The sequence below is a fragment of the Tachyglossus aculeatus genome, chromosome 22 (genome assembly GCF_015852505.1).
Source record: "Tachyglossus aculeatus isolate mTacAcu1 chromosome 22, mTacAcu1.pri, whole genome shotgun sequence".
Classification (NCBI taxonomy): domain Eukaryota; kingdom Metazoa; phylum Chordata; class Mammalia; order Monotremata; family Tachyglossidae; genus Tachyglossus; species Tachyglossus aculeatus.
This window is the reverse complement of record NC_052087.1, coordinates 40,622,048-40,647,858: the sequence shown is the minus strand read 5'-3', so window position 1 is coordinate 40,647,858 and position 25,811 is coordinate 40,622,048. Positions and strand designations below refer to the sequence as shown.

General features: G+C 43.5%; 1 protein-coding gene across 4 annotated transcripts in view; it reads right to left on the bottom strand.

The window, feature by feature from the left end:
* Positions 1-25,811, bottom strand: part of SBF2 (SET binding factor 2) — a 586,574-nt gene that overhangs the window by 276,072 nt on the left and 284,691 nt on the right. For all 4 annotated transcript variants that reach the window (XM_038765198.1, XM_038765199.1, XM_038765200.1 and 1 more), the window contains exon 3: positions 6,949-7,086. In XM_038765198.1, coding sequence (XP_038621126.1) covers positions 6,949-7,086 — 138 coding nt within the window. The remainder of the gene's footprint in view (positions 1-6,948; positions 7,087-25,811) is intronic.

The following is a 25,811-nucleotide window of genomic DNA, read 5'->3' as shown; positions in this document are numbered from 1 at the left end:
ATCTCACCGCCAACATCATGCTCACACCCTCCCTCCGGCCTGGGACTCATTCCCTCTTCCTATCCGACTGACCACTCCCCATCTTCAAAGTCCAACTAAAATCACGACTCCTCCGGGAGGCCTTCCCTGACTAACCTCTCATCTCCCCACTCTATTTCCCACCTTACTCAGTCGCTACGCTCTTCAGTTCTTACCCCTAAGAACCTAGTTGCTCACCCCACGCCTTCCACCCCCAACACCATTTACATATCTTTTAACCTCTGTTCCTTCCCTCTATTTTAGTAGCGTCTATTTTAGTGAATTATTTTAGTGGCGTCTCCCTGCTATATTGTGAACTCTTGGCAGACGGAGATCGTGTCTACCAACTCTACCGAACTCTCCCACGTGATGCGGAAGATACTCAGGGCAAAGTGAGTGTTTAAATCAATCAATCGTATTTATTGAGCGCTTACTTTGTGCAGAGCACTGCACTAAGCGTTTGGGAAGTACAAGTTGGCAACACACAGAGACAGTCCCTACCCAACAGTGGGCTCACAGTCTAAAAAGTCCTTACTCTAATGGACATTTGATCTCTGCCCGTCGTTGAAAACTTTGAGGGGGGGTTTTGGGATCAGTGAAGTTTTAAACTTGTCCCCCTTCCCTCACCTCCGCCCCAAGGAGGCAGGATTCCCGGTGACAAGAAGGGATAGATTGGAACAGACTGTAAGCTCACTGTGGGCAGGGAGTGTGTCCGTTTTTGTGTTGTACTGTCCCCTCCCAAGTGCTTAGTACAGTGTTTTGCAAACACTAAAGCATTCGATAAATATGACAATGAATTCAATGAAAAGATATGCTTTTTTGTGTTGTATTGTCCTCTCCAAAGCGTTCAGTACAGTGCTTTGCACACACTAAGTGCTCAATAAATGCGACAATGAATTGAATGAATAGGTGCTCTTTGTTTGTGCTGCATTGTCATCATCATCATCAATCATATTTATTGAGCGCTTACTATGTGCACAGCATTGTACTAAGCGCTTGGGAAGTACAAATTGGCAACATAGAGAGACAGTCCCTACCCAACAGTGGGCTCACATTGTCCTCTCCCAAGAGCTTAGTACAGTGCTTTGCACACACTAAGTGCTCAATAAATACGACCGAACGAATTCAAGAATGAATAGGTACTCTTTTTTTGTGTTGTTTTGCCCTCTCCCAAGTGCTTAGTACAGTCCTTTGCACACATTAAGCGCTCAATAAATACGACTGAATGAACTGAATGAAGAGGTACTCTTGATTGGCTGACCCACAACTCAATCAACTCCATTTATCTCTTAATGCTATCTTTGACCAGGAGGCCAACGGCTAAACATAGACCTCCGCTAAACCAGTTTTCATTTTAATATTCAAATAAATACATTCAGACTTACTTCATTATCCATACAAACTAGGATATACAAACTTTGAACAATGTGCTCGACTTGATTGGCATATATCATCCCAGCGATTAGTACAGTGCAGCGTGGCTTAGTGGAAAGAGCACGAGCTGGGGAGTTTGGAGGTCGTGGGTTCTAATCCCGGCTCTGCCACTTCTCAACTGTGTGACTTTGGGCAAGTCACTTAACTTCTCTGTGCCACAGTTACCTCATCCGTAAAATAGGGATTTAGGCTGTGAGCCCCACATGGGACAACCTGGTTACCTTGTATCTACCCCAGCCCTTAGAACAGTGCTTGACACATAGTAAGCACTTAACAAATACCACCATTATTATTATTATTACATAGTAAGTACTTAACAAATATTATTTAAAAAAAGGTAAAGCCATTTCATAGCTCATGATGGTCCTCCACAGTCAAACTAAAGTTTCATCATCTGGGGAAATGAACAAGAATTTCCTTGGACCATGTTCTCATTTATAAGTCTTCTTTAAAAAAAAAAAGTTACACAAGGTCACTTGAAATAGCGTCGTGTCGATTTGAAGACATTACCGTGTGGAAGGCTGTGGACAAAGACTGCTATTTCAGTCTTTCCTCAGTGGGAACTGAACTGGAGAATGGGTTAAAAGACAATGAAATTTCAAATGATTTTCCAAGAGAAGCGATATCACATAACAAGTAGTGGATTTCAAGGTCCTGGAACCCCGGGTTCACCAACTCTTTGGCTAAACAAACCAAGTTTCCTTGCTGTTCTGGGAGGTCAAAACCTATATTCCTTAGTTACACAGTTCAGGATTCAGCATGATAATCTTTAAGTGTGTATGTTGAATTCTTGTTTAATTGCCATGTAACATGGCACGTTCAGTTATTATCTTTGGGTTTCATAAAGAAACAGGAAGTTGGGCTATAAACAACGTAGTCATGGAATGAGTGCATGTTCTTTCAAAAAATATGCATGATTTAGGAGATGAATAGGAATTGTGTGTTGTGGGTCAAGATCTTGCTTGTAATGTTCAAATATGTCCAATAGAGCAGAGCAGAAAATGTTTTTAAAATTTGATTTGATCACCTGAAAAATGCATATTATTAGGGAAGTTACGCTGGAGGAAAATACAAACTACTGTACCAATAATTTTTCAGGCAGAAAAAAAAAATTAAAAAAATGAAATCTGGTGGGGAAAATACTGTCGCCACTGTCAAATGTTAAGGATGATGAACAAATGCTATTTCAGAGTATATCCACGTCCTTTAATCCAGAAAAATATATGATTTTAAATGACTAAATGTAGACAGTCCACATTTTTTTTACCTTGCCAATCACAAAAATTTGGTAGTAAGCAAATACAAACTCCAGAGCCGGGACAATGGTTATGCATCACTCGTTGTTTTCCCAATTTCTCAGTTGACTTTAAAAATACGAAATGACTGAATGACAGCTTTTTCCCACCAAACACATTTTTTTCTTTCAGAGGTATTCGGGTTAAGATTTGGCATCTGTTCCGGGTCCAGTTTTCATAATAGGAAAAGGAAAAAAAATGGCAGAATAGACTACTGAATTTGAAACCAGCCCATTCACTCCCTCAATGAATAATCCAGTATTCTTCTTCTCTTTGAAGAATGTTTAGAGGCAGAGCACTGGCAGAGCAGGGATCTAGGAACTGGATGACCCAAGTTCCTGTCCCAAGTCCGCTGGGGTCCTTCGAGGGCCTTGGGAAGAGATAATTCACCTCCCAGGGCGTCGGTTTCCTCCTTTGCCAAATGGACACAATAATACTTGCCTTTCCCTACCTCACAGGGATGGTGCGAAGATGACAGTCATAATAACGCTTATTAAGGGTTTACTCTGTGCAAACTACTGAACGAAGAGCGGGCGGAGACGAGTGGTAATCGGGTCGGACACAGTCCCTATCCCACATGGGGCTCTTGGTCTAAGAGGAAGGAAGAACAGGTATTTATGCCTCTTTTTACAGATGAGGAAACTAAGGCCCAGGGAAGTTAAGCCACATGCCTGTAGTCACCTAGCAGGCAAGTGACGGAGAGAGGATTACATGCCCCACCCCTTGACGCTCAGGCCCGGGGTCTTTCCAAAATGCTATGCTGCTTCTCCCAAAATGACAAAGTAACAAAAATTTCCTAATAAATAATTCATTCGATCGTATTTACTGAGAGCTGTCTGTGTGCAGAGCACTGGACTAAGAATTTGGGAGAGTAGCATACAACAATAAAAGACGTTCCCTGCCCACATGAGCTTAATAATAATAATAATAAAAATAACGGTATTTATTCAGTGCTTACTATGTGCCAAGCACTGTTCTAAAAGCTGGGGTAGATACAAGGTAATTAGGTTGTCCCGCGTGGGGCTCACAGTCTTACTCCCCATTTTACAGATTAAGGTAACTGAGGCACAGAGAAGTTAAGTGACTTGCCCAAAGTCACACAGCCGATAAGGGGCAGATCTGCGATTCGAACCCACAACCTCTGACTCCTCAGCCTGGGCTCTTTCCACTAAGCCACACTGCCTCTCACGCTGCTTACAGTCTAGAGATGTGACTGTGATAATGTGAAAGTGCTCTGGGAATGAGGTGCTATATAAAAATCAAGATTTTTTTCCCCAATCAATTTATTGCCTCCCCAATTTATATTCCTCCAACTGCCACGTTGAACTTTGGAGCCACCTAAACGCTTAATGAGTCTCAGCGTCCCTCACCATATAAATATATCTTACAGATGCCATTACTTCAAGCACTGACATGCAAATATCCCCTTTTCCTTCTCCCTCCTATCTGTGGATAACTTTGGTATCTTTCTCTCTGTGAGACTGGGAACTCCTTGAGGTCAGAGATTGTGCATAATGTAGGTACTGAATAAATGCTACTGTTTAATATCAATCTTAATCAATCTTAGAGGAGCAGCATGGCATAGTGGAAAGAGCTCAGGCCTGGGACTCAGAAGGTCATGAGTTTGAATCCCGCTCCGCCGCATGTCTGCTGTGTGGCCTTGGGCAAGTCACTTCACAGTGCCTCAGTTCCCTTATCTGTAAAACGGGATTGAGATTGTGAGCCCCATGTGGGACAGGGATTGTGTCCAACCCAGTTTGCTTGTATCCACCCCAGCTGTTAGTTCAGTGCCTGGCACATATAATAAGCGCTTCACAAATACCAGAATTATTATTATTATTTCCTTCTATCCGACACGTTACGTACCATTGGAGAGTTATTGTACGTGATATGTTTCTCCAAAAAATAATGAGTACGGAGAATCACAAATTATGGTTGGTTCTGTAGCTAATGCCCTCAGGTTAGAGATGGAAAAAAAGACAGAGTCATTTTCACACTGGAGCATTTCAATCAATCAATCGTATTTATTGAGTGCTTACTGTGTGCAGAGCACTGTACTAAGCGCTTGGGAAGTACAAGTTGGCAACACATAGAGACGGTCCCTACCCAACAGTGGGCTCACAGTCTAGAAGGGGGAGAAATCCTCTAATCACACTCTACCCTGGTGCTCAGACAAGAGCAGGCAGACATATTAATTCATTTTTTATCCATACGTTACCTGGTAAGTGCTTACGATGTGCGAGACACTGCACTACCCACAGGTGTAGATATAAGCTAATTAAAAAGGCAGGGTGGCCTACTGGATAAAGCATGAGCCTGGGAATCAGGAAGACCTGGGTTCTAATCCTGACTCTGCCACTGTCTGCTGGATGACCTTAGGCTAGTCACTTCTCTTTTCTGTGCTGTGGTTTCATTCATTCATTCATTCAATCGCACTTATTGAGCACTTACTGTGTGCAGAGCACTGGACTAAGTGCTTGGGAAGTACAAGTCGGCAACATATAGAGACGGTCCCTACCCAACAACGGGCTCACAGACTAGAAGGCTTCCTCATCTGTAAAATGGGGATTAAGACTGTGAGCCCCATGTGGGACAAGGCCTGTGTCCAATTGGATAGAGGAACAAAAGAAGAAGAGGAAGGAGGAAGAGGAGGAGGAGGAAGAGGAGGAGGAGGAGGAAGAGGAGGAGGAGGAGGAAGAGGAGGAGGAGGAAGAGGAGGAGGAGGGGGGAGGAGGAGGAGAAGAAGAGGAAGAAGAAGAAGAAGAGAAGGAATAAAGCTATATGCACATCATTAACAAAATAAATACAATAGTAAATATGTACAAGATAAACAGAGTAATAAATCTGTACAAACTTATATACAGGTGCTGTGGGGAGGGGAAGCAGGAGAGGAAAAAGGGGGCTTAGTCTGGGAAGACCCCTTGGAGGAGGTGAGCTCTCAGCAGGGCTTTGAAGGGAGGAAGAGAGCCAGCTTGGCGGATGTGTAATAATCTCTAATTTCTGAATCAACTGGAACACTATTTGCTAAGTATTGCATATTTTTCAAAGTATAATATTCACATATATTGCCAGTAATAAACACATATCAAGCTTTTATCTACATTACTACTATGAGAAAAATAATATGATTGTAAAGACTCTGTGGGCAGGGAACATGTCTACAAACTCTGCTGTACTGTACTTTTCTAAGGGCATAGTACAATGCCGGGCACAAAGTAAGCGCTCAGTAGATGTTACTGATCGATAGATATGACTGATAATATTTCTAGAGCTGTACAACTACGGATATGTTTGTCCCTACTTTCTTCCTATTTAAGATGATGAAATGTGTAATAACAATTACAGTATTTAAGTACTTACCATGTGCTGCGCACTGTTCTAAGGGCTGGGGTAGATACAAGGTAATTGGGTTGTCCCCCGTGGGGCTCACAGTCTTAATCCCCATTTTACAGACTGAGGTAACTGAGGCCCAGAGAAGTTAAGTGGCTTGCCCAAGGTCACACAGCAGACAAGTGGCAGAGTCGGGATTAGAACCCATGTCCTCTGACTCCCAAGCCTGCGCTCTTTCCACTAAGCCATGCTGCTTCTACTAATAGTATGCATTATATGATGCAATCCAAACCCAATGACGACTCAAATATCTAGTTCTTAACTTGATATGTTTTTCAAAAATTACAGAAATAAACATTTTTTAAAAGGATACAATTAAAGAACCCATGTGCCAAAGCTGCACCACTTGAAAATTGTAAAGGACCTACTAAAGAACATCTTTAAGAGGCTAAATATCAGTAACTTTTCAAACTCAACTTTCCTTGAGAGAAACCCATTCTCAAATATTCAGTGTAGCAGTAAAATTCCTGGCAAACACAGCTGTGAGCTAACGATACGCCTCCAACAGCCAAGACTACCTCTTCTGAAATTACCAAATTACTTTCATTACACTTTAAAGATTCCACTAAATCTGGAAAATAACATTTGAAGTGAGACTTCGCTTATTTAACTTCCACTGTCTTCAAAAGAAATCCCCCCTTTTAATAATAGTCTACTAAATACTGCCATTCCATTATATTTAGTAAAATTGTAATGATATTTTCTTCAATTTTGTCGTTTGCTTTCTTTTGTTCAATGTTAAGGTTCGATGAAATATATTGCTAAATATACAATGCTAACCCTAACCATAACCTTTAATATTCAATATTACCTGCAGGTTGATCTCGGCCTCGTAGAAGGTTAGGCACGAACAATAATGCCGCTCGGAATCGATATCCGTCAGAACCACCATGAAGAACGTAGGTTGCTTCCTCTCTTTGGACAGCTGCCATCCTCCAGGTTGACAAAACTAATGCGAGGAAACAAGGTTGAGGAAATTGTAAAATTCAAGTGAAAGACCAATAACAGATTTTATACACTTCAGGGTTCAAAAGGGGGGGGGGGGGGGGATTAGATACCACATCTACGTATGTGAATTCCTCCTTGAATTACCACCTGGAAAAATTGCCAACATTTCTGACAAAGGTCTGTTTTCTCATTAGCCATTAGTAGAGGCCTTTCAAATAGTCTAAGAAGGCAGGTTTCTTTTATAGGCTAGGAAAATTTGGCATTTCAGTTGACATGAGCTATTTTGTAATGACTGCCCGGATCTTCCCTCTCTAGGAAATCTATTCTTTCTGCAAGTTCCCCAAGGCATGGCGAAGGGAAGTTTTTCGCACTGAGAACACGGCTGAAAATGGGACTGGTTGGGACAAAGAGTATAAGTCTAAAATCCAACTGAGGTTCACGCAAAGTTTCCTTAACCTAAACAATGCAAAATAAGCTATCCTTGCAATGTTTTGGGCATTCAACCTTAACACGTGAAGAAAATACTCCTGCATTTCGGCAATATTTCTCTTCTTCTCCTTTAGATTTTAAGAGTATCCAAACAGGTACACACAGTGGTGAGAATGTTCCTTAGTTGTCAATCGGGTCTACCCAAAATCCAAAATGAAGACACAAGTAATGGCAGTACTGACTGTACATTTTGGAGCCAATTTCTTAAGAGTGCAATGAACACAAAAGGTACAAGATATTCCAATTTCTTATTGCTTTCTTACTTCAAGGAGGTGCACATTTACACGTGAACAATGTCATAATGCCAAACCACGTATAATCTTTTTTTGTAACATAAATGTCAACTGACTGTATTTTAAGTCATTTGTAGAAAACCAGCAGTAAATCAGCAATGATGTTTCTTTTTTGCAACTGTTTAGAGTACTTTTTCCCTAAAGATATGAGAATATTCATGAACCCAAGGAAATCATTTTCTCATATTTCTATAATAGAGCACCTTCAAATCTCAGGTAACTTCCACTGGATGCAGATAACATTTACAGTTATATGATTTTAAGTGTGTTATGTTGATGCTTCCCTAGGGGAAGCAGCGTGGTTCATTGGAAAGAGCCCGGGCTCTGAAGTCAGAGGTCACGGGTTCAAATCCCGACTCTGCCAACTGTCAGCTGTGTGACTTTGGGCAAGTCACTTCACTTCTCTGGGCCTCAGTTACCTCATCTGTAAAAAGGGGATAAAGACTGTGAGCCCCACGTGGGACAGCCTGATGACCTTGTAACCTCACCAGCGCTTAGAACAGTGCTTTGCACATAGCAAGCGCTTAATAAATGCCATTATTATTATTATTATTATTATTATTATTATGTGTTTGTACATCACAGCCCTCTTCTATTTAGGGCTCTTAGAGGAAGATAAGGGATTGTATTTTCCAAGCGCTTAGTACAGTGCTCAGCACTCAGTAAGCACTCAATAAATATGACTGAATGAATGGATGAATGAATGAAGGGATTAAAAACTCCTATGGCCAGGAATGCAGTTGACTTCTGTGGAAACTCCAGCAACAGTGGTTGAACTTGTACTTCCCAAGCGCTAACTGGTACTTCCCAAGCACTTAGTACAGTGCTCTGCACCCAGTAAGTGCTCAATAAATACGATTGATTGATTGATTGATTGACTGAATCAGATTCTCAGACAAGACACTAACTATAGGTGTAGAACACTTTACCATATACTGGAGTGGGTACAAAAAAATCAAGTTGGATGCAGTCCCTGTCTCACTGTGTGGCCCCCAGCCTAACTAAGAGGAAGCACAGGTATTGAATCTCCATTTTACAGGTGATGTAACTGAGGCCCAGAGAAGTGAAGTGACTTTCCCAGGGTCCCCCAGCTGGCAAGCGACAAAACCGGGATTAGAACCCAGGTCCTCTCTGAGTCCAAGGCCCATGCTCTTTCCCCTAGGCCTCGGTGCCTCTGATATTACCACATGAAACTCTTTCTCTGGTGTGTCTAGAGAGGTTAGAAGCAGCTTGGCCTACTTGGCCTACTCCATCCGCCCCATCTTACCTCCTTCCCTTCCCCACAGCACCTGTATATATGTATATATGTTTGTCCATATTTATTACTCTATTTATTTATTTATTTATTTTACTTGTACATATCTATTCTATTTATTTTATTTTGTTAGTATGTTTGGTTTTGTTCTCTGTCTCCCCCTTTTAGACTGTGAGCCCACTGTTGGGTAGGGACTGTCTCTATATGTTGCCAATTAGTACAGTGCTCTGCACATAGTAAGCGCTCAATAAATACGATTGATGATGATGATGGATAGAGCATAAGCCTGGGAGTCAAAGAACCTGGGTTCTAATCCCAGCTCCACCACGTGCCTGATGTGTGACTTTGGGCAAGTCACTTCACTTCTCTGGGCCTCAGGTACATCACCTGTAAAATGGGGACTAAGACCGTGAGCCCCATGTGGGACAGGGACTGTGTCCAACCCAATTTGCTTGTATCCACCCCAGCGCTTACTACAGTGCCTGGAACATACAAAGTGCTTAACAAATACCATTGAAATACACACACACACACATATACACACACCACCACCACCACCACCCAACAAAAAACCAGCTCCAATTGTTTGGTTTCACTTTACTTTTCCTCTGAAGAATTTGGTTTCCCCTCCAAAGGAGGGAAGGGGGAGGCTCCCCACAAATTGGCAGAGGATCCAACCTCCGTACAGAATGTTCTAAACAATTCTGGGGAGGTTGGAGGGAGGTGTCCTTCTGTGAGGACTGTGACCTTGCTATCTAACAGGAATTTGGAATAATTTTTTTTTTGAACTCACCATATTTGCAAACCAGAGGTGTGGACTTCAAGACCACTATTATTATTATTATTATTATTCATTCATTCATTCATTCAATCATATTTATTGAGCACTTACTGTGTGCACAGCACTGTACTAAGTGCTTGGGAAGTACAAGTACGAGTTATTATTATTATTATTTGGGTTAATGGGCCAATGTATCAGTTTTGCTGAACTGTAAAAGGCACAATGAGAGCTCCATGGAATATTTACGAGTTTGTGAGTATGGAATTCAGTCCTCTCTAAATGGGCGAAGTGTAGAGGAATCAGGTGAATGGAGGACTCTTGGGGTTGGGAAAGGAGGAAGAATCAATCAATTGCATTTACTGGGCCCTTACTGGATGCTAAGCGAATGGGAAAATACAACAGAGTTGGTAGGCTCGTTCCCTGCCCACAACAAGGTTACTGTTCAAGAAGGAGAATCTGTGGAGACTAATGACTAAGGCCTCATTTCCTCTTTGCCCACTCCCTTCTGTGTCACCCTGATTTGCTCCCTTTATTCACATGTCCCTCAGCCCCACAGCACTTTTGTACATATCCATCATTTATTTTTTCATACTGATGTCTGTCTCCCCCTCTAGACTGTGAGCTCCTTATGGGCTGCGAATGTATCTACCAACTCAGTATTTCATTAAATAATATTTACTGAGCGCTTGCAGTGTGCAGAGCACGGTACAAAGTGTTTACGAGAGTGCAATACAACAATAAATGGATACATTCCCTGCCCATAATGAGCTTATGGTCTAGAGGGTGGGGCACACAGAAATGAATATAAATAAACTACGGCTATGTACAAAAGTGTCGTGGGGCTGGGGTGGAGGGGGGACGAAGAAAGGCAAGTGAGGGTGACGCAGACGGGAGTGGGAGAAGAGGAAAGGGGGGCTTAGTCAGGGAAAGCTCTCTTACCTTCAGTTAGACTTTGAAGCGTCGGAGAGTAATTGTCTGTAGGATTTAAGAAGGGAGGGCATTCCAGGCCAGAGGCAGGATGTGGGCTAGGGGTTGGAGCTAAGATGGGAGAGATTTATGCCCAGTGAGAAGGTTAGCATTAGAGGAATAAAGTTTGTGGGCTAGTTTGTCGTAGGACAGTAGTGAGGTGAGGTAGGAGAGGGCCAGGTGATTGAGTGCTTTAAAGCTAATGGTGAGGAGCTTTTGTTTGATGCCGAAGTGGATGGGCAACGACGGAAGATTTTTGAGGCGTGGGGAGATGTGACTGAACGTTTTTGTACAAAAACGATCCAGGCAGCAGAGTGAAGTATGGACTGGAGATGGAAGAGACAGGAGGTTGGGAGGTCAGTAAGGAGGTTGATGCAGTAATCCAAGCGGGACAGGATGAGTGACTGTATTAACACGGTAGCAATTTGGATGGAGAGGTGAGGGTGGATTTTAGAGATGCTGTGAAGATGGCACTGACAGGACTTAGTGATATTGTACTCTCCCAAGTGTTTAGTACAATGCTGTGCATGCAGTAAGCACTCAGTAAATATTAGTGATTGTGTTACTGACTGGGGATAAAAGGTAAAGAGGGTGGGGCTCAATTAACAAATGAGATATATTTTGGGAAAATACTAGAATACTTGAAAAAAAAAAGTTCCTAAGTAGCTCCTTCACTCCTTTGCTATCTAGCAGGAAATGGGCTGATATAAGGAAAACCCTAGCATGGCATCAAGATAGCTAAGCCATAAAAGAGCTCCCATTTGGGGAATATTTTAATGATGTTCCTCTTCTTTTTGGCTGAACTGGGATGAACCCTAAATGCAATGTATTGGACAAAAGAATAAATTTTTGCATAAAACAATCATTTATCTGTAGCCTCCTAACTACTTAAATCAATGCATTATAAATCAAATGTACCCTGTGAAGAGGCTAGAGCAATTACTCGTTGGACTAAATCCCATTTTATGGATTTACATCATACTTATGAACTGACTTCCAAAAAAAATTATGTGTTAGTACAGTTCTGATATTACACTTTGAATTACTTTAGCAGTGATTAAGTAATAGTTCAGTAGTATTTATTATTATAGCATATGGCATGTAAGGACATTTCCAGAAGTCTTGGCATGAATCCTAAATTACAACGTGTACATCTTTGGGACAGCATATCGCAAAATACAATCATCCATGGTACAGCCATATTTTCAAGGAACACAACTCGGCAGCAGTGTGGGTTAAGCTTGAATTTATTTGGCAGCGCTTGAATCTGAATTTATCAGTGCTTACAACAGTGCTTGGCACATAGTAAGTGCTTAAAAAATACCATCATTATTATTATTATTTGTTGGAAGTATGTCCACTAAATATACCAATAAAATATATGTAACAAACTACCAGAGAGTATTTGGGGATATAAAAATGTTGACGACCAAGAAACGTAACTTTGATGTCTATATTAATCAACTCTGTATACTGAACAATGAAGTTGCTTGGTGTATCACCTTTTTTACGGCATCTGATAAGTGCTTATTATGTGTCAAACATTGTTCTATTCACTGGGGTAGATACCAGATAAGGACGGTCCCTGACCCACAAGGGACTCGTAGTCTAAAATGGAAAGAGGAGGATTTAATCCCCATTTTACAGATGAGGTAACTGTGGCACAGAGAAGTTAAATGGCTTGGCCAAGATCAGACGGCAGACAAAAGGTGGGATTGGAACCCAGGTCCTCTGATTCCCAGCTCCTTGTCTTCCCACTCGGCCATACTGCATCCCTACAAATCACCTGACGCTTGGGTTAATGCCCTGTGAATACAATCTTTTTCCACACAATGAATGTTATACAGAATACCTCGGAACTTCAACAAGGGATCCTGGAAAAACTTTATATGGACTCTTACAAACTCTGTCCATGTCCTAATCAGGTTTAAATCCAGAATAACTGCATTGTTCATGATCTAAAAGCACTGTGATGGCTACACAATTTCCTAATAGACAATGCAGACTATGCAAAATGAAAACTCATTAAATACCCTGGAAACTTGAATGATGTCTACAGGTGTATTCCGGCCTTTTATCTCTCCGTTCTCCTTTCTCTGCTCTATTCTTCCTTGGCTCTATGCCCAACTTCTCCATACATAAATTTCTGAACAAATCTGCCTCTCTTCCCCTTTTCTGCCCTTCCCCACCTCCCAACCCACCGTACGGACCACTTCTCCATTCTCACCTCACAGGAATAACCTTTGGATTAATAATAACAATGGTACTTGCTAAGCGCTTACTATGTGCCAAGCACTGTTCTAAGCACTGGGGTAGATACAAGTTATTCGGATTGGACACAGTCCCTGTCCCAAATTAATCCCAATTTTACAGGTGAGGTAACTGAAGCCCAGAGAAGTGAGGTGATTTGCCCAAGGTCACACATCAGACACGTGGCGGGGGCCGGGATTAGAACCCAGGTCCTTCTGACTCCCAAGCCCTGCTTCCCCGTAAGGCCAATTGGTTGAGCCATTTTAGATGGACAAATCAGTTCTTGCTCTCACGGAAATTTGGTCAGGGAGTGGTAAAAGAAGAAGGAACGGGCATCAGCAGTGTTTGAACCTGCGCACAGGAGTCATGATCCTGATGGACAAATGAAAGAATATTTAGACAATGTTTAGACAGCTGGAGAAGAAAGGGGCCACTGAAAGACTCTGAGTGGAATGATAAGGATTAAACAAACAGGAGAAAAAACAGGATTCTGCTCTCCCTCTTGACTGGCAAACAGGAAGAAAGATGCTGTCACAGGTGCAGGGGCTAAAATAGGTATTACACACCACCACACCCATGCGAACTCGAGCTGGTTCAACTAACTCTTCTCCCTCACCCTTCCTTCCTTCCTGCACTGCCCCGCTGGGGCTCCTTTGAGCAGGTGAGAAGCTGCCGAACATCACGGGCCATTTTCCGCGTTTGGGGATATTCCGGCAGGCTACGAACAGACGATTTTGCACCCTACTTGTCGATAACAATATCTATTCTATTTATTTTATTGTGTTAATATGTTTGGTTTTGTTCTCTGTCTCTCCCTTCTAGACTGTGAGCCCACTGTTGGGTAGGGACCGTCTCTATATGTGGCCAACTTGTACTTCCCAAGCGCTTAGTACAGTGCTCTGCACACAGTAAGCGCTCAAGAAATACGATTGACTGATTGACTGATTAATCCCAATGGCCCCATTTGTGTGAACGTGCTACTTGGGCTCAGCGGTGCCCTGACTCGAGAGGGCTGGGCAACCCACTTAGGTCCACAGGAGCCCACTGTTGGGTAGGGACTGTCTCTATGTGTTGCCAATTTGTACTTCCCAAGCGCTTAGTACAGTGCTCTGCACATAGTAAGCGCTCAACAAATACGATTGATTGATTGATTGATTGATGCACCCCAAGCCTTCAAGTCACGCTGTGACGTTTGGGGTCTGCAGGGATTTTTGCCAAGTCTCCTTCCTCATATCCGACAATGACTCACCCCATCTTCAAAGCCTTATTGAAGGCACATCTCCTCCAAGAGGCCTTCTCTGACTAAGCCCTTCTTTAATAATAATAATAATAATAATAATAATAATGACATTTATTAAGCGCTTACTATGTGCAAAGCACTGTTCTAAGCGCTGGGGAGGTTACAAGGTGATCAGGTTGTCCCACAGAGGGCTCACAGTCTTAATCCCCATTGTACAGATGAGAACTGGGGCACAGAGAAGTTAAGTGACTTGCCCAAAGTCACACAGCTGACAAGTGGCGGAGCCAGGATTTGAACCCATGACCTCTGACTCCAAAGCCCGGGCTATTTCCACGGAACCACGCTGCTTCTTTCCTCTTCTCCCACTCCCTTCTTTCTCCCCAGCTCCCGGCCCCACAGCATTTATGTACATAGCCGCAGTTTAGTTTTTTTTTATTAATTTCTGTCACCCCCTCTAGACTGTAAGCCCGTGTATTCCGGGCAGGGAATGTATCTGTTCATTGTTGTACTGTACGCTCCCAAGTGCTTAGTACAGTGCTCCGCACACAGTGAGCGCTCAGTAAATACGACTGATTGACTGACTCTGTAGGTATGACAGCAGAGTGGCAAAAACAGCAGCTTGAAGTCCCTGCATGGTCTAACTGTCTTAAATAACCGAGCAGGTGGGCTGCCTGGAGTTTAGTGTAGTTGTAGTAATGGAAAAGTAGAGCAGACTCTTCACTTCCCAACCTCCTGCCTTCCTGGAAGAATTGCCAATGCGAAAACTACAAGCCCTTAAAGTGACTTACGTGACTGACAAAATGAGAAAACTTTTAAAAAACTATAAAAAATACAACCACACTGTTAAAAAAAAAGAAATAACCACAAAATCTCTCTGGAGATAGTAAGAGGTTATTTTAGAATCAGAGCTGGAAAATCTCATTTGCTGAAAAATTAAATATCACATAGGCGGGGTAAGTTGTTTTCAAATGACTTCCATGGTGTCCTACTATTTCTTTCAAGAGATTCATTCAATTCATTCAGTCATATTTATTGAGCGCTTACTGTGTGCAGAGCACTGGACTAAGCACTTGGGAAGTATAAGTTGGCAACATATAAAGTCCCTACCCTACAGCAGGCTCACAGTCTAGATACTCTCTTAGAACAAAATATGGCTTAATTGCCTGAACCCACCCAAATCTTTGCCCAGAAAACATTTTATTTCCCACTATTCTCTCTACAAATCTTAGTAGCAATGACTTTTAAGAATTTATTCAACATTTCAGTTGAAGAGGTTTCCATTTAAGGTGTATTTTTAAACATCTTATTCTGTCTGGTCAAAAGACTGTATTTTTCCGGCAAATACTAGTCTCCTAGTCAGAAGTCTATTTCTGTTTCTAAGAAGAAACTCTTAAAAGCCTGTGATTAGCTCTTTTTTGACGATATATGGCAGAAGAACAAAATTATTCACATCCAAAGTGAATCTGGTGGGAATTTATATTTTCACCATATTTAGAACTTCCTCTACATCACTTGGAAGTTGTTTCCAAACCATCCAACTAGAGACCACATTTAAAAAGGATCTCTAATCAGAGTCCAGGGGAAAAAAGTTCATCCACTTTGAATAAGGTTCCAGTGATCTTATTAATGACAGGTTATTTTATTGTATATATATGTATATATATATATATATATGTATATTTGTTTGTACATATTTATTACTCTATTTATTTATTTATTTATTTATTTTACTTGTGCATATCTATTCTATTTTATTTTGTTAATATGTTTGGTTTTGTTCTCTGTCTCCCCCTTCTAGACTGTGAGCCCACTGTTGGGTAGGGACTGTCTCTATATGTTGCCAACTTGTACTTCCCAAGTGCTTAGTACAGTGCTCTGCACACAGTAAGAGCTCAATAAATACAATTGATTGATTGATTGATTGATTGATAACCGGTTGCCCCGCATCCAAAATGCCTGGCCTAACTTCTAAGTCAACAGGAGTTGTCTGTTCAGAGCACCATTCAGTTCAGTGTGCTGAGGGTTGCAGTTGGAACATTTCTCAAAATCAGAGGATCAGCCAGAGTCACTGATGACCACGTTTTATACAACTTATTGTCCCTCGGGAGTTGGAAATAATTTCACACAATGGCATAAGGAAATATTTGCAGAGGATTTTGAAAGATGGAACATTCCAATTAGTCATAAAAATCCCCCTTTTTGGAAGAATATATTTCTAATTCTTCACATGGAACTCTCAATGCTTTCATGGAGGAAATTAGGTGTGTTCTTTTTCTATCCCCCATTTGGTCTTCCTTTCTTGTCAGTTACAAAGGAGGGAATTTTGTTAATTTCCTGGAAAAGAATGCTTGGAATTCTTTACCTTGGAACTTTTCCACTTTAAGTTCCCTTCCTATTGTCATAGAATTTCTTAGACATACCCGGGTATATTTAGCAATTCTATTTTATGTGTCTTGAAAAATTCTAATTCGTGCTGCACACAGCGAAGTCCAAACTTCAGTGATGATGCCTGTGTTTTCCATCAGTGGTGCTAGTGTCAGGACTGGTTGGTATGTTGTAGCCCGTTCTGTTTTCATCCCAAATCCCTTTGGTAAATAACTGTAATCTTTGCTTACTAAGGAAGGATGAGAGTCAATTTCTTGCTTGCTTTTACAATCTGCTCTCCTCCTGTAAAAATGCTGCTTTAGTTCTCTCCACTCTGATTCTCTATCCCCCCCACCCCGCCACAAACACACTCCTCCCAATCCCTCCACCACAGGGCCTCCAATGGATACAGAACCACCAGGTATTACCTAAGTGATATTCTCAAAAAAACCCCAAAAAGGTTAAAAAGCCTTACAATGATAAACAGCAGATTGGGCAACTGTTTCGGCTGAGGACCACTTAAGTTTCAGTTTGCATTAAAAACTAGGACACTGTGGCTCAGTGGAAGGAGCACAGGCTTTGAAGTCAGAGGTCATGGGTTCAAATCCCGGCTCAGCTGTGTGACTTTGGGCAAGTCACTTGACTTCTCTGTGCCTCAGTTACCCCATCTGTAAAATGGGGATTAAGACTGCGAACCCCTGTGGGACAACCTGATCACCTTTTAACCTCCCTAGCGCTTAGAACAGTGCTTTGCACATAGTAAGTGCTTAATAAATAATAATAATAATAATGTTGGTATTTGTTAAGCGCTTACTATGTGCAAAGCACTGTTCTAAGCGCTGGGGTAGATACAAGGTAATCAGGTTGTCCCACGAGGGGCTCACAGTCTTCATCCCCATTTTACAGATGAGGGAACTGAGGCCCAGAGAAGTGAAGTGACTTGTCCAAAGTCACACAGCTGACAAGTGGCGGAGCCGGGATTTGAACCCACAGCCTCTGACTCCAAAGCCCGTGCTCTTTCCACTGAGCCACGCTGCTTCCCTAATAAATGCCATCATTCTTATTATTATCCACAAAAACGTACAACTAAATGGACTACTAAGCTTGGTCGATGGCTATACATATACTGTATACCCCCTTCCCCTCCCGATTGCGTTTTTGCTGGACACAGTGGGGAGTCGGGTAAAAACCAAATGGGGCTGATACAACCTCGGGGCCGGATTTTGTCCACTCCTGTCCGATATGTCACTTGAGGGACGTATCTACCTCCTTTCAGCGAATAAACATTTGGCTGAACTGAAACTTACTTGGCAAAACCTAAGTGGACCCATCTTCCCCAAACTTTGAGGTAGTCAGGACTGCCAAGTATGGCCACTGAGTACATTTAGCAGTTACTCGGAGCCAGAGAAAGTGGGAGCTGTAGGTTAATTTATTCACCCCCCCACCTCAGCCCTAAAGCACTTATATACATATCCGTAATTTATTTATTTATATTAATGTCTGTCTCCCTGTGGTCAGAGAATGTGTCCGTTTATTGTAATATGGTACTCTCCCAAGCACGTAGCACAGTGCTCTGCACACAGTAAGCGCTCAATAAATACGACTGAATGAATGAATGAATTGCTGTCTGAGGGGACTGCGGCAGGAGGAAGCCACAGCTGAACCCGGGAATGGCGGAATTCCCGGCTCTGGACTGCTCCACTGCCTAAGAAGGCCATTTTGGGGATATTCCGGGAGGGAGCCCAGCCTCTGGCCTGAGGCCAGCAGACACCCTGCCAGTGCTACCACCAGACGGGAACCTGGATGAGCTGGCGGAGAGTCCAGGAAATCACCGACACCAGCTCTGGAAGCCACTCTGGCCCGGCCTGAGATTTCCGCCTTAGCTGCGGTTCATTCAATTAATTCATTCAGTGGGATTTACTGAACGCTTCCTTGTGCAGAGCACTGTTCTCAGTGCTGGGGAAAGTACAATACAGCAATAAAGACAGACAATCCCTGCCCACAATGAGCTCACAGTCTAGAGGTGGGGGGACATCAGTACAAGTTACAGGGCATCAATATAAATAAATACAATTACAGATATAGACATAAGTGCTGTGGGGCGGGGAGAGGAGCGTAGAGCAAAGGGAGCGAGTCAGGGTGAGCCCGCTGTTGGGTAGGGACTGTCTCTGTATGTTGCCAACTTGTACTTCCCAAGCACTTAGTACAGTGCTCTGCACACAGTAAGCTCAATAAATACGATTGAATGAATGTAGAAGGGAGTGGGAGATGAGGGAAAGTGGGGCTTAGTCTGGGAAGGCCTCTTGAGGGAGGTGGGCCTTCAGTAAGACTTTGAAGGGGGAGAGTAATTGGTGGATTGGAGGAAGGAGGGCATTCCAGGGCAGAGATAGGACTTGGGCCAGGAGTCGGCGGCGAGACAGGTGAGATGGAGGTGCACAGAGAAGTTCAGCACCGGAGGAGCGAAGTGGGCGAGCCTTGCCACTAGCCCTAAGGTGGCACTGGCTTCCCGAGGGAAACCCAGACCCAGAATCAATCAATCAATCGTATTTATTGTGTGCTTACTGTGTGCACAGCACTGTACTAAGCTCTTGGGAAGTACAAGTCGGCAACACACAGGGAGAGTCCCTACCCAACGGAGGCTCACAGTCTGCAGAAGGAAGCAGTCTCCGGGATGATGGCACACAACTATGGGAGGTTTATCAGCCAGTACTCCAAAGCGTGCACGCATGACCCCAGTACATCTCGATGTTGCAATGTGGTCCTGAGCCCTGTAGTAAACTCTGAACTCCGATGACCTCCCTCTTGCCAAATCTAGTGGCCTCTACTCCGTTGTAAGACCGCTCGACCACTCGGCTGCCTTCGACATCGAGGAAATCCCCTTCTGGAAACGTTTTCCAACTTTGGCTTCATTGACACTGCCCGCTCCTGGTTCTCCTCCTATCTCTCTGACCGCTTGAGCACTGTTCAAGGTTCAGTACTGGGTCCCTGTTTATTCTCCATTCATTCAATCGTATTTATTGAGTGTTTACTGTGTGCAAAGCATTGTTCTTCATCTCCACCCACTCTCTTGGAGAACTCATTCACTCCGTTCGGTTCAACTACCACCTCTATGCTGATGATTTCCAAATCTACCTGTCCAGCCCTGACCTCTCTTCTTCTCTGCAGTCTCACATTTCCTTCTAACTGCAGGACATCTCTACTTGGATGTCCCGGGTGACACCACAAACTATTTCCAAAATGGAACTCCCGATCATCCCGATCGTATCCTGTTCTCCCCTGTAACGTTCCAATCACTGTGGACGGCATTGCCACCCTCCCTGTCTCACGAGCCCTTTAATCTTGGCGTTATCCTCGATTCATCTCTCATTCAACCCACGTATTCAATGTGTCACCAAATCCTGTCACTTCTACCTTTACGACATCACTAAAAGCTGCCTCTTCCTCCCCATTCGAACTGCTACCCAGTTCGAGGCCTTCCCAGACTGAGCCCCCTCCTTCCTCTCCCCCTCGTCCCCCTCTCCATCCCTACTGTCTTACCTCCTTCCCTTCCCGACATCACCTGTATATGTGTATATATGTTTGTACATATTTATTACTCTATTTATTTATTTTACTTATACATATCTATTCTATTTATTTTATTTTGTTAATATGTTTGGTTTTGTTCTCTGTCTCTCCCCTCTAGACTGTGAGCCCACTGTTGGGTAGGGACTGTCTCTATATGTTGCCAACTTGTACTTCCCAAGCGCTTAGTACAGTGCTCTGCACACAGTAAGCGCTCAATAAATACGATTGATTGATTGATTGATTGATTGCTACCTCACAGACTGAAGCACTTATCGTGTCGCTCCTTGACAACTGCATCAGCTGCCTCGCTGACCTCCCTGCTTCCAGTTTCTCCCCTCTCCAAGCCACTCAAGTCTGCTGCCTGGATCATCCCTTATCTCCCCTCCCCTCCAAAGCCTCCAGTGGTTGGCCATCCACCTTTACATCGAACAGAAACTCCTCACCAGTGAATTTAAGTTACTCAATCAGCTCTCTGGTGCCTGCCTTACCCTGCAAATCTCCTACTATACCTAAGCCCAAAAGGCTTTGCTCCTCTCAAGCAGACTACACACCATCTCCCTGCTCACCCATTGTCCACATCCCCCCTCTGGCCTGGAAATTCCAATCCCTGCATATCAAAAAGACCACCATTCTCCCCATCTTCAAAGTTCTACTAAAATCACAACTCCCTTAGGCCTTCCCCGAGGAAACCCTCACTTCCCAGCTCACTCTTCCCTTCTGCCTCACCTATACACTTGGATCTAGAACAGTGCTTTGAACATAGTAAGCGCTTAACAAATGCCATCCTCATTATTATTATTATTATCATTATACCTTTTAAGCTCCTGACGTTCACCCCACCCTCAGCTCCACAGACTTATGAACAAAACCTTATACACTGCCATTTCACTTACCTGTAATTTATTCAATGTCTGTCCGCCCTTCTAGAGTCAAAGCTCTTTGTGAACGGGGACTGTGTCTGTCAAATCTACTGTATTATATACTCTCTCAAGTTTTTAGAACAGTGCTCTACATAAAATAAGAGCTCTATAAATGACCGAGCAGTCTGAAAAAAAAGGGGGGGCTGGAGGGGGAAGGTTTGGCTAAACAGTTGGCTCAAATCTTCCCTTCGTGCCAAAGAGGGCAGGGAATGCGTCTGTTACATTGTTATATTGTACTCTCCTTAGAGCTTACTACCGTGCTTTGCACGCAGCAAGCGCTCATTAAATACCGTTGACTAATTGACTGATTGACTTTATACAACACACCAGGTTACAGAAGGGGAGGGCTAAGCATGCCACCCAGTGAATTGGATTAAATGGGGCTGGAATGGGGAAGACACACACATAACATCCCAATGGGCCAATCCTGTTCTTTTCCGTCCATGAAGGAGAGGCTGGCTACCCAGACTGAATCGAGACGGGCAAGAGAGGAGAGTTACCAAGACGGCTCTCCTCTGGGGGAAAGTTCTCTGTTGGGGATCTTATCCACTCAGGGGGTCTGAAAACATTCGGAGGATCACAGGGGAGTTGAAAAGGATTTGGGGAGACTAGAGCTTGGGAGTGCAAAACATTACAACTTCTATGTTCATGTGAAAAATTCATTTTCTGCAAGGTCCCATATCTCCATAAATTTTTGTGGGGAAAATCTGGCCTCATACAAACAACCAAGGACCGCTCATTTGTATAATGAATATTTTGTGCCACAGTTCATAATTTTTTTCTCGAGAGAATTAACATGAGAGGTCATCTAATTGTCTCAGCCTGAAACTGAAGATCAATAAGACTGGAATTCTGGTTTGAAACTCCTAGATACCTTTTGTTGCTTATAAAACAGGGTTTTCTACCTAAGTTTATCCATCTTCAAATTGGGGTATTTGATAATGATTTAATATATAAATGTGCACTAAATTTACCTGCTGCCACCCCAAGACAATATACAGGAACACCAGAGGTGTGTATTTGCCAAATGTTCAATCATTAAGCTAGGCTATTGCAGATATGAACTTGTACTCAATGAAACAATCACCTGACAATTATTTTCTGGAAGTCAACGTGGCTTAGTGGAAAGAGCCCGGGCTTGGGAGTCGGAGCTCGTGGGTTCTAATCCCGGCTCCGCCACTTGTCAGCTGTGTGACTTTGGGCAAGTCACAACTTCTCTGTGCCTCAGTTCTCTCTTTAAAATGGGGATTAAGACTGTGAGCCCCACGTGGGCAACATGGTTACCTTGTATCTACCCCAGGCTTGGAACCGTGCTCGGCACATAGTAAGCGCTTAACAAATACCATCATTATTATCATTACCTTATAAGATGGACTTCTGCTTCAAAGTCCCTGTTCATTGAAGCCATCATCTACTGGTATCAACCCAATTTCAAACCAACCCCATCTCTGGTCCATGAATTCAAAACAACAATTACTAACTCTTACAATACCAGTTGGTGAAAAATCGTGGAACAGCTGTTATCTTCTCTGATAACATATGATATCCTCAGCCTTCTGATCTGGACAGATGTCAGAGCACACAACTAAATGCATGCTGATGAAATACGATTAGAGACGGCTTTGTTCTAAATTTGTTAGTTTTAGCCCTCATGAGCACTATAAAAATGTTTGGTATGAAATACTGTAACACTATCTTTGATAAGACCTGTCTAAACAAGATGAGCATTGTTTACCATAATGTCTAAACATCGTTTGGCCTGATATGAGCAGATGGCTGTCCCTTTCATTCTATCATCTATCAGTCATTCAGGGCATTCACTGTTTGTTTACTTAACGCATCCTTTCTGAGAAACTCACTTGCCGAATATCCACTGGCCGCTAAATATTATTGTTAGGCGCAGTTACCAAAGACTGCAGTCTGTTTCAGTTGTTTATCGTTATTGTGGGAGAAAAAGCTCCCCCCTGAAGAACGACATGTTCCCCCTAATGAAAGTTGCAGCACTAACCTAGCTGGTGAATGGCAGCAATCACTTCCCCTTTGAAACTTTTGTAGCTCTAGCCCTTCAAAAAGCAACAGACAGAAAGTACAGTGTCTTCTGGTGGCATAAGTGAGATGCCTGTCATCAAGTTAAAAACCTAATAAACTTTAGAGAAGCAGTGAGGCTTAGTGGATAGAGCACAGACCTGGGAGACAGAAGGTCTCTGAACCCTGCTCTGCCACATGTCTGCTGTGTGACCTCGGGCAAATCACTTCACTTCTCTGGGCCTCAGTTACCTCATCTAGAAAATGGGGATTAAGCCTGTGAGCCCCATGTGGGCCAGGGACTGTGTCCAACCCCATTCCTTTACACCTTATCAAAACTCTTGCCCCCTTGGTTCGTGCCTCCCTAAAAGCCATCTTCAACCATTCACTCTCCAATGGCTTCTTCCCTACTGCTATCAAACCTGCCCATGCCTCCCCTTCCTAAAATACCCTCCCTTGACCCCACGGCTCCCTCATTCATTCATTCATTCATTCAATCATATTTATTGAGCGCTTACTGTGTGCAGAGCACTGTACTGAGCGCTTGGGAAGTACACGTTGGCAACACATACAGACAGCCCCTACCCAACAATGGGCTCACAGTCTAGAAGGGGAAGGGTATCTCCCTCGAGATACCGCCCCATCTCCCTCCTACCGTTCCTCTCCAAAATCCTTGAGCGAGTTGTCTACATCAGCTGTCTCATATTCCTCTCCTCCAATTATCTCCTTGAGCCTCTCCTAATCTGGCTTTCGTCCCCTTCGCTCCACAGAAACCACCCTCCCAAAGGTCATCGATGACCTCCTTCTTGCCAAATCCAATGGCTTCTACTCCATTCTAATTCTCCTCGACCTCTCAGCTGCCTTAGACAATGTGGACCACCCCCTTCTCCTGGAAACGTTATCCCCATTGGCTTCACTGACTCTCCCCTCTCCTGGTTCTCTTCTTATCTCTCTGGCCATTTATTCACAGGCTCCTCCTCTCTCTCACACCCCCTAACTGTGTGGGGGGGGGTCCCTCATGGTTCAGTTCTGGGTCCCCTTCCATCCTCCATCTACACCAACTTCCTTGGAAAACTCATTCACTCCCATGGCTTCAACTACCAGCTCTATGCAGATGATATTCAAATCTACATTTCCAGCTCTGATGATCTCCCTCTCTCTAGTTTCACATCTTCTCCTGCCTTCAAGATATTTCTACTTGGATGTCGTTCCATCACCTCGTGTTTAATATGTCCAAAGTAGAGCTTCTTATCTTCCCACCCAAATCCTGTCCTGTCTCACAAACCTGTAACCTTGGCGTTATCCGGACTCCTCTCTGTCATTCAACCCACATATTCAATCAACCACCGAATCCCACTGGTCCCATCTTGACAACATCGCTAAAATCCGCCCTTTTCTTTCCCTCCAAATTGCTAGTATGTTAATACAATCACTCAATCTGTCCCGCCTGGATTACTGCATCAGCCTGCTTGCTGACCTCTCAGCCTCCTGTCTCTCCCTACTCCAGTCCATACTTCACTCTGCTGCCCAGATCATTTTTCTACAAAAACATTCAGGACACATCACTCCACTCCTCAAAAATTCCGGTGGTTGCCCACCTATCTCATCCTCCTGTCTCTCCTCGCTTCAGTCTATACTTCACTCTGCTGCCTGGATTATCTTTGTACAGAAACGCTCTGGGCATGTTACTCCCCTCCTCAAAAATCTCCAGTGGCTGCCTGTCAACCTACGAATCAAGAAAAACTCCTCACCCTCAGCTTCAAGGCCGTCCATCCCCTCGCCCCCTCCTACCTCACCTCCCTTCTCTCCTTCTCCAGCCCAGCCCTCACCCTCCGCTCCTCTGCCGCTAATCTCCTCACTGTACCTCGTTCTCGCCTGTCCTGCCATCGACCCCCGGCCCACATCCTTCCCCTGGCCTGAAATGCCCTTCCTTCACATATCCGCCAAGCTAGCTCTCTTCCTCCCTTCAAAGCCCTACTGAGGGCTCACCTCCTCCAGGAGGCCTTCCCAGACTGAGACCCCTTTTTCCTCTCCTCCTCCCCATCCCCCCGCCCTACCTCCTTCCCCTCCCCACAGCACCTGAATATATATTTGTACAAATTTATTACTCTATTTATTACTTGTACATATTTACTATTTATTTTGTGAATAATTCCCAAGAGCTTAGTACAGTGCTCTGCACACAGTAAGCACTCAATAAATATGATTGAATGAATGAATGTGCATATAGCTTTAATTCCATTTGTTCTGCCGATTTTGACACTTGTCTACATGTTTTGTTTTGTTATCTGTCTCCCCCTTCTAGACTGCGAGCCCGTTGCTGGGTAGGGACCAGCATGTCTCTGTATTCATTCAATCGTATTTATTGAGCGCTTACTGTGTGCAGAGCACTGTACTAAGCTCTTGGGAAGTACAAGTTGGCAACATATAGAGACGGTCCCTGCCCAACAGTGGGCTCACAGTCCCCGCTCGCTCTCTCTGTATGTTGCCGACTTGTACTTCCCAAGTGCTTGGTACAGTGCTCTGCACACAGTAAGCACTCAATAAATACGACTGAATGAATGAATCTATCTCCA